Source organism: Pteronotus mesoamericanus, unplaced genomic scaffold (assembly GCF_021234165.1).
Source record: "Pteronotus mesoamericanus isolate MK-2021 breed Mesoamerican mustached bat unplaced genomic scaffold, CSHL_Meso_final contig_90, whole genome shotgun sequence".
Taxonomy (NCBI): domain Eukaryota; kingdom Metazoa; phylum Chordata; class Mammalia; order Chiroptera; family Mormoopidae; genus Pteronotus; species Pteronotus mesoamericanus.
This window is the reverse complement of record NW_026555277.1, coordinates 15,475,767-15,491,755: the sequence shown is the minus strand read 5'-3', so window position 1 is coordinate 15,491,755 and position 15,989 is coordinate 15,475,767. Positions and strand designations below refer to the sequence as shown.

At 39.2% G+C, this 15,989-nt stretch overlaps 1 protein-coding gene across 1 annotated transcript in view; it reads left to right on the top strand.

Annotated features, from left to right (window-relative positions):
- UNC80 (unc-80 homolog, NALCN channel complex subunit) overlaps window positions 1-15,989 on the top strand; it is a 180,644-nt gene that overhangs the window by 39,424 nt on the left and 125,231 nt on the right. The window contains exons 14-20 of the mRNA XM_054585709.1: window positions 2,144-2,290; window positions 5,607-5,754; window positions 7,990-8,138; window positions 10,295-10,461; window positions 11,203-11,301; window positions 14,860-15,068; window positions 15,558-15,664. Of these exons, the coding sequence (XP_054441684.1) occupies window positions 2,144-2,290; window positions 5,607-5,754; window positions 7,990-8,138; window positions 10,295-10,461; window positions 11,203-11,301; window positions 14,860-15,068; window positions 15,558-15,664 (1,026 nt within the window). The remainder of the gene's footprint in view (window positions 1-2,143; window positions 2,291-5,606; window positions 5,755-7,989; window positions 8,139-10,294; window positions 10,462-11,202; window positions 11,302-14,859; window positions 15,069-15,557; window positions 15,665-15,989) is intronic.

Genomic DNA, 15,989 nt, shown 5'->3' with positions numbered 1-15,989 from the left:
AGTGTGTGCTCTTCAGAAAGGCTCAGCTCAGTGGGGTTGGTCAGTAAGGACTGAAATCCAGTCCGAGCTTTGCTCGCTGAGCTGTTCACCCAAAGGCTGCATCCACAAAAAAGGCTCACCAATCTCTGATTCATCTGCCCAGAGAAGTACTTTTCTAATTTGTACAAAGTTGCACCTGAGGATAGCAGTGCCCCATACCTAGTAATAATAATCAACATTTGTTTTGATATTATTATGTGCCTTACATGTTTTGATTCTTTTAATTTCACAACTCTATGAGAGAGATGATATCATAGTTTCCATCTTGTAGGGCACAGAGTGGTTACATAACTTGCCCAAGGTTATGGAGCTAAGATTTAAATCCAAACTGAAACATTCCTGAATTGGTATCTATTAATATAAGAATGAATGAATGAATGAGTGAGTGAATAAGTGAATGAACAAATAGATGCCTATTGATTAGTTTGAGTCTTCCATTTGCAGCCATCTGAACTCTAGAGTTCTCAGCAAACATAGTCATCCAGGCAGATATGTGTGCAGGAGTTTTCCTGAGGTGTCGTCTCAGGATCAACAGCTGTGAGGTGTCAAGGAAGCAAGATGGGGCAGAGGGAGAAGCCGAACTGCAATGTAACTGTAACAGAGACCTTGGCCCATTATTACACAGGAAGCTTTGGGCCTGGGATGGCTTCTCAAAGTAGTCCCCAAGTGAAGTAAACGATCCCACCTTTGTAATCCCCATCTCTTTATTCCCTTGACGATCCATTGAAAGCAGACTGTTTCCAGAAAGAGAGCATAACCTTGAGTGAGGCAGCTCTCTTTAGCTAAGGTCAGTGCCTGGAGAAGAACTCAGCTCAGAGCTGTGAGCCATCAAGACTTCCAGCAGCTCAGAGAATGACTGCTTCAGCCCTGAAAGGGGCATCTTTGGGGTCTGACACCGTATCCACTGCATCAGCCTATGGATTGCAAAAGTAGGACCAACTACGTAACATTAGGGGAGGAGAGAGCCTACCACATTATGGCACATGAAGCCTAGGTAACCCCCTATCCTTTTCACACCCTACCCACATTTAAGTGTGTGTGTGGCCCCAAAGTTTATGTATAAACCTGACTGTTTAACTATGGAAGAGCCCTTCACAATTTAAAAGGCAATTCTTGTCTATTATTTAATTTGTTCTGCACAATCAACCAATGAAGTAGGAAAGGAAGCTATTAGGATACTCAATTTACAGGTCAGGAAACTATAAAGCACAAAGAGATGAGTTAATTTATCTAATGTGATATACAATTAGGGAACAGGAGACAGAATCTCAAGTCCATGGTGTATGTGCTGATAGCAGACTGTAGCTAGATGGATCCAGGGAGATCAAAGCCTCCCGAAGGTAATGGCACTCTCCCACTGGGATCTGTGTCATTCCTTAGCAACAGTGTCCTTAGGCTTCTTTGGAAATAATTCAAGAACACTCATTTTTGTGGATGCTATGTTTTCCATTAACAACAAGGATTAAATGGGGCAAGAGAAAGGATAGTAGCGCTTGTAACTCATGCAGAAAGGCTTTTTATTTAGCTTCAAAAGAAAAATCAAGATGACTATTTACTAATTTCTTAATATTCTCACTTTCTTTGTGTGTATTACAATATAGTGAAAGTATAAAATTAGAAAAATTCTTTTAAAATGTTGGAATTTGTCATGTGATTTCTAAGTTCCAAATGGATCAGTGCCAGAAATTTAGCAGTCATTCTGATAAGTGGTACTATTAGAAGCCTACTAATGATAGTAGCTTCTGGGAAAATTTATTTGCCTTCATTACTAATAGTCCCCACTGTCTCTCTCCAGCAGTTTTTCTCATAGTCTGTCAAAGACACAAAAGCATATCTTTTAATAAAGAAGTCTCCATTCATATCCTTTAGCCCTAGAGGGTATGCAAAATGCATAGATATTTTCTTCCTTTTAAATAAATCATGTTCCAAGTTTTAGAAAAATTAGCTTGCTTATTGAGCCCTTGACAATTCTATTTCCCAAATTGCAGGTGCTCACTATAAAACCAATTAATGTAATTTAATTGTGAAATAAAGTCTTAGTAGTAGAAGGACCTTAGCAGCTAGGTCAACAGACTTCTCTTTCTGTCTTGTTCATGGGTGCTAGGAGGAAAGTACACCTGTCAGCAACCATAGGCTTGCTCTCACCATGCTCATCAAAATAGTGAAGTCTTTGGGATGTGCCTATGGTTGCGGAGAAGGACACCGAGGGCTCTCCGGAGATCGTCTGAGACACCAGGTATTCCGAGAGAATGTAAGAGAATTAAAGTAGATTCCATTTCCTCCCCCTTATCCCTCCCTCCAATTTAAGAATGTGTCCTTTGACAATGAGGGTCAGTGTTCCCTGAAAAATACTGTATTTCATAGGATTCATTAATGCTATCTTGGGGTGGGAGGCTTCCCATGAGATATCTCAAGACATCTAAAACCCAGGCCCAAAAAGTTTAATTGGGAAAAGATTTTTGCCTCCTGCCTAGGGCAGGCCAACTCCAAGTTGGTGTATAATTGGAATACATGAATTGTGGCTTGAAAGAACTCTACAATGATGAATACCTTTAGCAAGTTTCCAATGGTCTGTGACAAATGACTTTTTAATCACCTTCCTGGGTAGTATAGAAGCATATTTTATATTGAAGAAAGGAGTCGAAGTTTAGGACTCAATTTGTTGTTCTTACGTAGATACGGAAAATTGCCCTTATTGGGACGTAACAAGACTGTACAAGTAGCCAGTCATGTTCTGGCTGCTTTGTTTGAGAATGAACCTTGACTTCTAACTGTTTGAGATCATGTCCCTGTGAACTGTGTGAAACTTGAAACTCTGCGCTTGGGCTTGCGAAGCATAATTCTGTAATGGAACATGGTCTTGTGCCAGCTCATTTTCATTTGCCTCTACGGGTTGTTACTTTTCCCTTCACGCTGGAGTAACAACCCGTCTCCATACCAAGTCCGAGCTGGTATGTCTCATACACATGTTTGAATTGAAATCCTAAGAAAATATTTGCCTAAAATCATAGTTTGATGCAAATTTTAGTCCTGGAAACTATTTAGCATATCTTGGCAGAGTTTTAGGATCATGTCAAAATCTAATGCCAGCCGTTTTTCCTTGGTATTAGGTTTTGTTGTGATATGTTCACATAGTATTAGCATGCTGTGTTTCTTTGTTCATCCATCATCTACCTATCTATCCACCTATACATAGTGTTTCTTTCACATTCTATTATGTTGTATATATTTGTTTATTATATGTATATGGGGGTTATATTTCACAGTGATTAACTTCTAAATTATGAAACTTGGAAACTTTGACCAAGATCTAGATTTTGAGGCCAAAATTAAATCAAAGTAATAATAAGGCAATAAAAAGCTGATGTTGCCCCCCATCTTTGCACATGCAAATTGTATGATTTTTGATTCTACCACAGTATGAATAAATGCCTTCATGCGAAAACCACATCACTCATCATATAAACCAATTCCATGAAAGGAAACACTTAAAATATAACATGCTATGCTTTAGTTAGAGGTACAAACTGGCTCTGCCACCAGAAGCTGTCTTTCTACACTTGGAGAAAGTAGAGCTAGTTGGATCAGAAGCTATTTGAGAGGCCTTTGTTACTTCTTAGTCCACCATGCTTTTCTCTCCAAGGGTGCTGAGTGCTTCCTGCTGGAATGTACAGTTGGTATTCTACCTGCCTTCTCAGTTTTGCTGACTTACCCAGCAACGCCTCCAGTATCTTGTAGGCCAGTTTAATATTCATTATGGGGATTGTTTGTGTTTAACCATGCTCAGTAAACACATTGTTCTTTCTCCAAAGGATATAACTTTGAGACTTTTTCCCTGGGAATGTCTAATTCAAGAAGCTAAGTATTTCCAGATTTCCAACACATTAAATTTTCAGAAGGTATTTAACTTTTAAAACTTTAAGACTCTGTTTTAGCTCTACCAGATGAAGTCCTCTATACTTTTTCAAAAAGAAAGAGAAAATCACCATAATGACATTCATCTAAGTGCCTAGCAGTTCCAGCATGTGTTTCCTAGATTAATATAATTAACTGGGACTCCTAAATTATTGCAAAGGATTTCATCTTTAGCGATTTTATATCTCTTGGAGTTTAGACTATTCATTCTGAATCAAACTACTAAAACTTTGATATTCTGATTTTTGCTTAAACTTCTCATTGAACTCATTTAGATATTATAGTAGCCTCTAACTAGATTTGAAACTATGCCTTTTTAGGTGTATTTTATAGAAAAAATAGGATAGGGTAATTTGGACTTAAGGACTTTCCAACCCGGCATTTTAAATTGCTTTGTAATTATTGTAATGAAGATCTTCACAAATTGTTTATGGAGTGATAATTAAATACTTCTTCAGGCTGAACATATTTTATCTAAGTGCTTTGCAAACTTCATTTTAGAGTAAGCAACATTTATTTTGTAAGGAAAAAAATGAGCTTGCTTGAGATCAAGCAACCAGTAACTTTCCCAAAGTAGAATCCCTAATTTCTCAACAGTCTTCTAGAATCTAGTAAAGGGAGAATAAAAAAAAAAGTCAATCCACCTGACTTGGTGATACATGGTGAGATGATACAAGGTCACAGCATGAAGCCTATGCAGTTCATAGTTTCATCCTTCTAGAAGCTTTCTTTTTCCTCTCAAAATTTCTAAGAATCTTTCTCTGGGCCTTAATTTGTCAAAACGGTGATATAACTGAAATATCTTCTTCAGTGATATTTCTCTCACTAAGGAGGTCGGGAGGCCCCCTTATGGTCCCAGGTAGTAGCAGTGCATTCCTGCTCTGGCCTTCTGCAGCTAATGACTGTGACTTTATTTGTTCTGATGGTGGAGATTATCGCCATTTTCTTTGCCGGAGGGCAAAATTATTTGCTGGATCATATGAAATACAATTTTGAGTAGTTGGGCCTAGCCAGTGGTCATTTGTTTTTCATATCTACAAGGCCAATTTTAGTTAATACCAAACTTTCACATTCAAATGCAAACCCATAAGTAAACAAACTAGATTTGCGTTTGCTTTGATCCTCTCTCCTGTTTCAAGGATCTTCCCCTTTTGACTCCAAAAGAGAACACCGGGTACCCACTTCCTACATCCCTCTCACTCCCCTCCATTTAAATCTACTTGAATTCAAAGTAGCTGAGCCTGGGAGTGGCATGCTCCTTCCCATTGCGCCAAGCCTGTGGCCTTTTCCAAACCTGGATTTCCAATCCTATCACCTACCTAAATTTTACACTTAGAGCTGTTTCCAATGAGACCTTAAAATCTGGATCTTGGGGAAAGTACTGGACTCCCTCTGGCAGCAGCATTAGACCTTAGCTTTGGGTTTTTCCCAGAGCAGTCCCTCTCAAAGTACATGCATGTGTGACTTTTGGACTGCTCAGCCTGTCTCTGCCCCCTTCTTGCTCAGACAAGAGGGGCTGGCAAGGCTGGCCAGCACCAGCCAGCAGGGGTGGACAGAAGCCTTTGCTTTCTGAGGGATTCTGCCTTGGGCTCATGGCATCCTTAGCTTAAGCCGGTACCTGTGACTTTTTCACTTTTCTTCCTTCATTGCAGGCCCAGAACTGCCTCACTAAGCTTTACAAGCTAGATAAGATGCAGTTCCGCCAAACCATGAGGGACTATGTGAACAAGGACTCCCTCAATAATGTAGTGGACTTCTTGCATGCTTTGCTAGGATTTTGTATGGAGCCAGTCACGGACAGTAAGTAAAGCTAAACCAAGTTCAAGATCTAGGAGAAATTGCTGTGAGGTGAAGCAGATAGCATTTCAAAGATACACAATTTCTGGGGAAAGAATGTAGAGGAGGAGATGTGTGTGTGTGTGTGTGTGTGATAGTCCATACATAAGAGAAGCTTGTGCATCATCTTTAATGACATATTTGGACCCTTTCTGAGGAAAACTTATCTCAGCAAATGGGAATTTGGTAATGCTGTGGCATCCTCACCATTAGCCCCTCAACCTGTACGCTACCATTACTCTTTCTCATGTGACCTCAGTTGCGTGACAACTGAGGCAGAGATCAAGGAACAAGGGAATATAGTTGCAGATATTCATGAGAAATTAATACCTGTTATGTGCTAGCCACAGTCCTGGGGATATTTTCACAAAATAAAACAGGCAAGGGAAGATATATATATATAAACATAGTAATAACATGAATTTGATACACACATATATGCATACATATATACTGATTTTTAAAAAATAGGCAAAACAGATCTATAAACAGGTCCACAATATTTTATTTATGTATTAGCTTCATGGCTTTAAGAAAGCTCCAGCATAAAGACATGCGTTATAGGGGGAGACCAATGGCATCCACAACAAACCAAACACCTTCCATACCATTTGAATGCGAATGCAGTAGTGAAATGACAGTGATGTGTGAAGTCTGAGCTGAGTAAAATACACATTTTAATTAGAGCCTGGAAAGAAAAACTTCTTCGTGTAAGCTTTTGTTGTTTATGTAATACATGTGTAGTAGTAGTTGATTAATTTATAATGAAGATACAGCTGATGGATTTTAAAGACATTTTCAACTTGTATTCCAGGCTTTAGTGTTTGGGTGTCATTAAAAGAATATATTGCTTCTCTGTAGAACCCCTGGAATAATGTATGTTATCAAAGCTGTTTTAAGCCAAGCGTATTACAAATTGAAAGAAAGAAAGAAAGAAAGAAAGAAAGAAAGAAAGAAAGAAAGAAAGAAAGAAAGAAAGAAAGAAAGAAAGAAAGAAAGAAAGAAAGGAGAGGGGGAGGGAGGGGAGGGAGGGAGGAGGGAGGGAGGGAGGGAGGGAGGGAGGAGAGGAAGGAAGGAAGGAAGGAAGGAAGGAAGGAAGGAAGGAAGGAAGGAAGGAAGGAAGGAAGGAAGATTGTGGTTGAGATCGCAAGAGAAATCTTGATAACAAACTATAGAAACTATAAGCATAGACTAGTCCGTATCTTTCTAATGTAAAATCTAGAGATTGTCCCTTGCCAACTGACACAGAAAGTGAGAGGGTGATAGTAAATTGTATTACTTTAAGGTGATGAATTCTTCCTTGGATTCTTGAGAATAGGAAGTGGTGCACAGTGAATGACCCAGCCAGACACACAGGTCCCTGTCTGAACACCCTTGGAGCTGTACACACCCTGCCCCTACAGTCCACAGACCACGGGTGGCTCACAAGCAAGCCCTGAGGAATCTTCTGGCAAGCCCCCAAACTACCTGATGTGTCCCCTACAAGAAGTACATAGATATGTGAAAAATTGATGTAAAAATGCCACAAAGGGTGATGGCCTCAGTTTACGGGATGAATTAGAAAGAGGAAGATCTGAGAGATTGTAGATCTTTCTTCTCTGTAGGCCCAGAGTCTCTGGAAGCAGAAAGCTGCTGGAATTCCTTTGCAGCTCTTGGCAGGGCTCAGCGTCCTCTTTGTTCCTAGCACCTGCAGGAATTCCTCTCCACGCCCCTCTTGCTCTCTTCTCTCCCCCTGCCCAACTCACCTGGTTGGCCTTACTCTTCTCTACCTTCAACAGACCTGGTGATTTCCACTGAGAGCAGGTATTCCTCACTGCTAAAAAGACTGAATCAAATAAATTATTTCTCCACTGAGGGACCTTTTAGTAGATCATTTTTTAAGTGATCACTGATTTAAAAACTACTCTAGGTCTAAAAGTCTTTCTTAGGGTGAGCAGATTCTCTTTTATTGGCTAAGTTTTATCAGTTATAAGTGTTCCACAAAGTGAATAAATATGGCAAAATAAAGACCCTGAAGGAGACTATGAGTTGCTCAACTCTGAATCTGGGGAAAGGTTATTAAACCGAGGGCATCTTTAATCCTCTCTTTCTGTATTCCACATAGCCCTCCAGTCATATCTGAGTGCCACATACTTCTTTACTTCTTTCAACTGTGTAGCTTGATGGAAACTGCCTTTAATTTGTGCCCTTGCATTCCAGACAAGGCTGGCTTTGGAAATAACTTCACCACAGTGGACAACAAATCCACAGCCCAAAATGTGGAAGGCATCATCGTCAGCGCCATGTTTAAATCTCTCATCACACGCTGTGCTTCAACCACACATGAACTGCATAGCCCTGAGAATCTGGTGAGAAGTTCACCCTTTGTTCCCACAGGAGCTCTCTGTTTCTGCTCAGAGAAAAGTTCTCACATCATGGGCCATGGGAAAGAGTAGTTGAAGTCTAAAAGCTTGCAATTTACAGTTAAAACATCTATTTCTCCAATGTTACTAGTAACTCATGGTGGAGTCTCAGCAACACACTTCTCCTTGTTGCTCTTTCTCCTACCTGCAAATTGACTTCTCCTCCTCTTCTGTCTCAGAGGTTCGGGAGTGGGTGGTGTAATAGTTGCAAAGGACTTTGAGTCTTTCAGAAAGAAGGTGCTGGAGTGCAGCTTGTTAGCTCATAAAATATTAAAGTATGTTATACCAAGCATCTTTTGAAACTATGCTTACTTTAAAAATTAATGCAGATATGCTGCTGAAATTGTTTTTTCTTTTAATAGAAGGCTGTGATCTTTTAGCTACTCTTCATAAGTGGCTGTGTTAATTAAACCACTGAAGCCACAAGTGGGGAAAGTAAACTATGAAAGGTTAGTTCTTGATTGCTACCAAGGAGATCGTGGTTTGGGAAACTGAAACATACATCAAGCTGACAAAAGTGATGTCAAGGGAAGGAGTCAGGTCTCTCTGGGGAGTAAAGGGTATTTCTCTACCTTACCAATTTGTTAGATATTATGACTCCTAAGCAGAAATCAGTCTGTTTACACATATGGACACTATCTGATAAATCAAGGAAGTCAGTTTGAGCTATTCTAAACAATTGAAACTATTCACTTACCTTGAGATAAACAGAATAAAACCCCCAACCAAAGGGAATTTGATTTGGTTAGTGGTCAAAGCCACCCCAGCAAGGTTCTTGGAGATTGAGGATCACATGGTAGCCATCCTTGCATTCACTCTGGTCAAGGAAAGAAGTAATTTGACAAGCTGATTATAACATATGTGAGAGCTTATAAATCTTAGTGTACAAACTCATATATAGACGAAATACTGTGTTTCTTAATTTTCTTTAAGTCATCTTCTGTTGGACTTTCAACCCCTATCCCACCAGAATGGCTGGAAGTTGAGTCTTAGTCTTTTTTGGGTTTCCCCATTTCACAGATGGGTGCAAGCGTTAAACAGGACCTAGGGCCTGGGTTTCTATCATCACGTCAAACCTACTATTTCACATAGTACTTCCTGCCGCATGCTTAGGTCTGAGCACTCTGGAGAGTCTGGAATCCTTGCTCTTTGAGGCCTTGCCCTCTCCACGGAGAAGCAACCGAAGAACAGAGGGAGCACAGAGGGCCTTGCTGCCCTTAGGACCTAAGAAAGGACTCTCTCTCCATGTTTTCCTTACTGGCCCTTCCATCTGCTTTTCTAAAGATCATGGGCATAATTGTCCCAGTAATCCTAGGTTTTGAAACCCAAAGCTGTCAAGGTCAGCAGTGTTCTTAGGCTTCTGCATTCTGCCTTATCATGAACCTTTCCTAAGACAAAAGAAAGTACAATAACTGCCTTCTTAAAGAAGAAAGGGGGAGAGGAAATTGCTGAGTGCAAAGCTTACTATCTCTCCCCCAAAACAGTCCTGCATGTATTTGAAATATTAAATCATCAATATATTGGTTTTAGTAGCCCTGCATCATCTTAAGATCATAGTCAAGTTCACATTCAAATGGGCTGCAACATACATGCTATTTGTTAAATCTGTCCAGCAAAATGCACCATCCTTAAATATCAGGCTCTATCAGAAATATATAGAAGACTTAGCAATTTTACCACAATGAGGCAGAAAATTTGGTGAAGCTGAACAGGGACTGAACTCTCTAGTATAAGCAAAATTCTGATTGCATTTTTTGTAGACATCTTTTAAGAAGTCACAGTTAAGAAAAAAATTAAAGTTTTGGAATCCAATAATTAAAAGTGTAAATTGATATCTTTCTTATGATAGCAGCCAACTTTCTGAATATGAAGCATGCTAACCATTCTTTTTCACACTAGAATGACAGGCAAGGTCCATCATAATATAGCTATAGGAACAATAGAGAGGAGGTATACCATTGCTTTCAAGGAAATTGTCTTTCCTTTATGATTCCAGTGCTCATCCAAGCCCAAAGAATTACCTTCACCCCCTCTTCCTATGAAAATTATACAATCATACAACTATCTTTCTTTCCCTGTATTTCCTTCTTGCGTCCAAATAGGGTCTGTATTGTGACATCCGTCAGCTGGTCCAGTTTATCAAAGAGGCTCATGGGAATGTCTTCAGGAGAGTGGCCCTCAGCGCTTTGCTTGACAGTGCTGAGAAGTTGGCACCAGGAAAAAAGGTGGAGGAGAATGAACCAGAATCTAAGCCTGCAGGCAGTAAAAGGTTGGAAGCTTGAGTTCTCTGAATGTTAGTGTTTGCCTGTGTCTGAAGAATATAATCTGTTGCACTCTCCATGTAGTTCCTGGCACAGGCTGCAACCCCAGGCAGGGATGGTAGAACTGCCTTCTAAAAGTGGTGTTGCTGGCGGTGGTCCAGCTGCAGCTTAAGAAAGGAATGAGTTGACCATCAAATAAGTCTTACCTCTGTATGAATCAGAACTCAGTTAATCTCAAACTTTCATATACTTGAACATGACTTCCTAGCTCTTAATTATGTGGTAAAATTTTATCTGTTTTCTTCTAGAGATAATACAAGTTTTTGTTCAGAAAAGGAAAGCAATTACTGATACCGTATCGTCCTGTTCGGTAAATAACATTTTTAACATGACAAAAGACAAACTGCTGAGCAGTACCTTGTTGTTTTCATTTTAAATTAACATAAATTTATTGTATGCATACTTTATAAGAAACGCCACTTACAGAGATTAAAGGAAACTTCTGAACTTCTAAACTTAAAATCCTGCTTACAATTAATTACTCTGTTAGCAGTAATGGTGGCATTCTTAGGCAACAAGGCAGCAAGGTCATGAGTCAAATGGTAGGATATGTTTCATACGAGCAGAGACTCTGGTGACATGGGGTTTGCAAGCCATGGTTGACTATAGCAGAGTGTGATGAAGTATATGAAATACTGAGAAGTGGTGTCCTGCTCTGATGTGATCGGTGGAATTTACCATTTGCATAGGTCAGAGGCGGGAAGCATTGTGGATAAAGGCCAACTGTCCTCTGCACCTGAGGAATGCCGCAGCTTCATGTCTGGTCGGCCCTCGCAGACTCCAGAGCAGTAAGTAGCATCCAATATAGTGGACTGAGCACTTCCCACTGGAAAATTTTATTTTCCAAACTGCTGTTTGTTTCTCTTTTTTTTTTTTTTTTACCTTTGTCTTGCTTTTGCCCTTTACTTTTCACTCCCAAAGCCATTAATCTCTGCAGTTGCAAATCACAAATGACCAGGCTCTGTGCCAACAGGATGCCTCGTTATCAGCTTATCTCCACTTTTCATAATGCAAAATCTAAAGCATCTTGAAAGTAGTGTCCCCAGAACATGTGATGATGACTGTGGACACCAAATAAATAGCCGAGGCTCATCTGTATTCAGTCTTTTTTTGAGGACCACTTACACAAGTGGCATGATCGGTATTTAAAATATTACATCATTTTATTTCCCAGAACTCTGATTTAGTAATAAATGATTATCCTTCTAGAAATCCTGCAGACATTATAGCTTTTCTGGTATCCTCTCTTGATAATCAAGGATATTACAGTCATCAAATAGGACCTTGGTAATAATCCACAGCAAGCAAACAACCTTCCAGGAACACTTAACATTTCTTAAAGCCTTTCAAAAATCTTAGAGACTGCCCCTAAATGGGCACAGAAAAATAAGAAGGTAAATCAACTCAAATAGGCCCAGGGATCATGTGAATTTTTTGCTTACCATTATAGCTACATTGCCTAAATGGGGTTTGACCCATGGTAAGCACTTAATATATACTTGAATGAGTGAATGAATGAATGACAATCAATCATTGAAAAGATAGAATTGACAGATAACAATTAAACCTTTGTTTTCTTTAACTTTTTAAAATTGAGGTTTAGATTTTTCTTTAACAAAGTCTTCAAGGACTTGGTAAAAATCCAATATAATCTCTAAGAAAAAAATTAATGTGAAAGGCAAAGTTCTGTAGCTGAATAACCACAAAACAAGTTAAAAATCCTTACATACAGAATCTGTCCAAAAAAGTAGGACTTTTTCCCAAAATAACATTAGCAACTATTGAGCTAATCTGATAAGAATGATCTAATAGCAATTTGGATTTTGAAAAATAAAACCATTTATCTTCATATGTAATTTAGTTTTCTAGATTACAAAATATCCCTTTTCTTCAATATTCTGTAAACCCCACCTGATTTCTCAGAATTTAGCACCTCTGTTCTTTCCTCTCAAATGAAGATACATGCTTTAATATGCCTGTACCTAAAAATTTCCACTTGAAGGGATGTTATAGAATGTCAAATAGGAACTTTTCCCTGATCTGAGTGGGTCCAGAAGAGCATGCCAAGTGTCTTCTGTTTAGCATTGGAGAAAGGTGGGTGGATGAGTCTGTTCCTCCTTTGCCTTCTCCCTCTCGCTCCTCTCCCTCCCTCCCCTTCCTTACCCTTCTCTTCTGCTTCTCCCTCCTTAAGTACAAGCCACATTAACTGAGTAATCTTAAAAGCAGTTCTATATGCTTATTTTCTGAAACTAATTATTGATACACACTCATTGGCAAAGCTGATAAATTATAGCTTCCTTAAGTGTTTTCCTATTCAGACCACGTAGTCACACATGCATCATTGTGTCCCACATTCCCCCAAGGTAAGAAATGCTTCATGCACTGTGATCATTTTATAAAAATGACTGAGAAGACAAATTCAAAAGCACTCATTTATATCACACCACATTTGATAAACCGAATGCCCCGGTTTAGAATAAGACAGCTGTCAGGGGGGAGGAGGGTTGGGGGAGTGAATGAAAGAAGGTAAAGGGATTAACCAAAAAACATACATAACACATAGACACAGAAAACGATGTGGTGACAGCCAGAGAGAAAAGAAGGTTGGGGGAGGTGGAGGTGGGAAAACGGGGAGGGGGGGCGGAAATGGGGACAGAAAGAGATTTTGCATGAGGCGATGGGCACATGATGCAGTGTGCAGATGATGTTTTATTGAGTTGTGCACTTGAAACCTGTATAGTATTGTGAACCAATGCCATCTCAGTAAATTCAATTTAAAAAAGAATAAAAGTTATTTAGTTATGAGATTTTGAGAGACAAAATATGAATCCCCATATAAATATCTCAGGAAAGATTGCTTTATACAGTACTATCAAGTTTTGGGTAGATTACAGTTTAACCCCAAAGCCTAGAATCCCACAAATTTTATCATATTACCAGAGTATTTTCTATAACTTTTTCTTTCCAAATTACTAAAGTAATGTATGTTGCACAAATTGATGAATGTGAAAAACATAGAGAAAAATAGTTTTAAAACCAGAATACCATCAAATACAGATAACCATTGTAAACTTTTGGTATGTTTTGTTAGGTACTTTTTTTAGCTTATATGCACATAAACTCACACTCAGACACATGCTCACATGTGTACTTTTTTTTAATTAACCCGGTTTTGTTCTGTTTAATTCATTTGATCGCTACCCTTTAACTTTGCAATATATCATCAACATTTCCCATATCAGTAGTTTTCTAAAATAGGATTTTAATGACTACGGAGCATGTCATTATACAGAAGTCCCATAATTCATTTAACTGTATCCCTAGAGTTGAACATTTCGATTGTTTCCAGATTGTCAGTGTTGATCAATAATATCTCAGGGAGCATTGACTTTCTTATATGTTAACATGTTGTCCCATTATTTCCTTGTGATAAGTTCCTAGAAGTTCAATTTTTTCTGTCATGGGTGTATATATAGGTTTTGGATAACCAAATTAGCTTCCAGAAAAGTTTGATCATTCTATCTTATTGCTGGCACTATGATAGTGACCATTGGTTTTTTACCCTGTAATCCTTGCCAATTTGATGAGTGAAAATAGGGATCTCATTTCAACTCTCTCTCTCTCTTTTTTAAATTCCTTGTGAAATTAAAGTCTGCATACTATTGGCCACTTGTCTTTTTTCTCTTGTAGAATGCCCTAGTCAAAAATCTCGTTGAAGATGTTCCCATTTGTCTTATTGAGTTGGACTAATATTTTCACTTTTAAGCCTTACTTAAGTTTCTTTGACTTAAGAAAGCTAAATAATTAGGCACTATGAAAATAACTTAGTGAATAGTTGTGGGATGATGCATCCCCTGGGTGTGGTGATGCATATCATTTATTCATTTATTCCAGTATTTTTTGTGAGTTTTTTCAATGAAGTATACTATAATTCATAATTCAAAGAATTGTACTATACTGGAGTAGGAGTGGGGTTGGGGGTAAGATACAGTACGGAACATGCCTCAGGGAACATCACAAAATAGTTTAATATTTACTGACACTGTAAGTGCCTCTGCTGCTATGACTCACACCTGCAGTTGAACACCTGCAATAATATTTAGTCTTTTTATGAAGGTTGAAAAAAATCATGTCAGTTTGACAGCCGAGACGTGTCTGTTTTCAAGAAGAGCTCAGAGACTCAACCTTGGTCTCCCTCCTTCCACTCCCACTCCTCCCAAATCCCAGCCCTTCAAAGATAAATCCTGAATGAGTCGCCTAAGTGCCATTGGAAGAGGGTTGGAAGAAATTTAAGAGAATTTCACAAGTGTGTCAGATGTTTAATTCTCGCTTCTCCTTGCTCTCAGCGATGAACAAATGCAAGGGGGCAACCTGGGGCGGAAAGATTTCTGGCGCAAGATGTTCAAATCCCAGAGCGCAGCAAGCGACACCAGCAGCCAGTCGGAACAGGACACTTCAGAATGCACCACTGCCCACTCAGGGACCACCTCTGACCGGCGTGCCCGCTCACGGTCCCGCCGAATTTCCCTTCGGAAGAAGCTTAAACTCCCCATAGGTAAAAGTATGTCTGGTTTATTTATGAATTCTCTTATTCCCTGCCATGCCCTCAAATAAACTCGTAATCAAAACAGAGCAACGCATGGAGGGATGGAGAAAGGAAAGCCCTCAAGTCAAAGGCTGAGGCTGACTGCATTCATTCATTTATTCATTCTTTTTTTAACAGATATTTCTCAGACTCCTGCTATGTGCTTCTACAGTGTACAAACATTATTTTAGGCAGCAGGGATTAAATGGTGAGCAAAATTACACAGTGACCAACATTGCGGAACTTGCAATCTAGTAGGGATGACAGTCACTAAAGTAGATAATCATACAACTAAGTATAGTTGAAAACTGTGGATTTCTGCTCACTTTTATTTACATCAAGCCACATAACTTTCATTACTTGTTGGCCATGAAAATGCCACATGCTGGCATTTCTGTTTAATCCATGAGGGAGAAAATGCTATAATGGTCTAATATTTAAAAAAAAATTATTAAATAGGGAACTGGCTGAAGCGATCCTCCTTGTCGGGCCTGGCAGATGGCGTGGAGGACCTCCTGGACATCAGCTCCGTGGACCGCCTGTCCTTCATCAGGCAAAGCTCCAAGGTAAACAGGACGTTACTTATGTGAGAGAATGTTGGGGTCGCTGCTTAAAAAATGTCAGGGCTGAGAAATGCTGAACACCTGGAGAGACCAAGGAGAGTTGAAGAATGCCTTCAAGTTGAACAAGTTTGGGAAACTTGGATGAGCAATGAAAACTAAGATGGCCTACTAAGTAATAGCCTATCAAAACTAAGTAGTACACTATCATAAAGGAAAAAGGGAAAAGTGTGACAAAAAAGTTATATAAAATTATAATGCAGATATAGGTGTATGTGTGTGTGTGTGTGTTACTTCCCAGCCACTTTTAATTTTTAACACACATGTAACA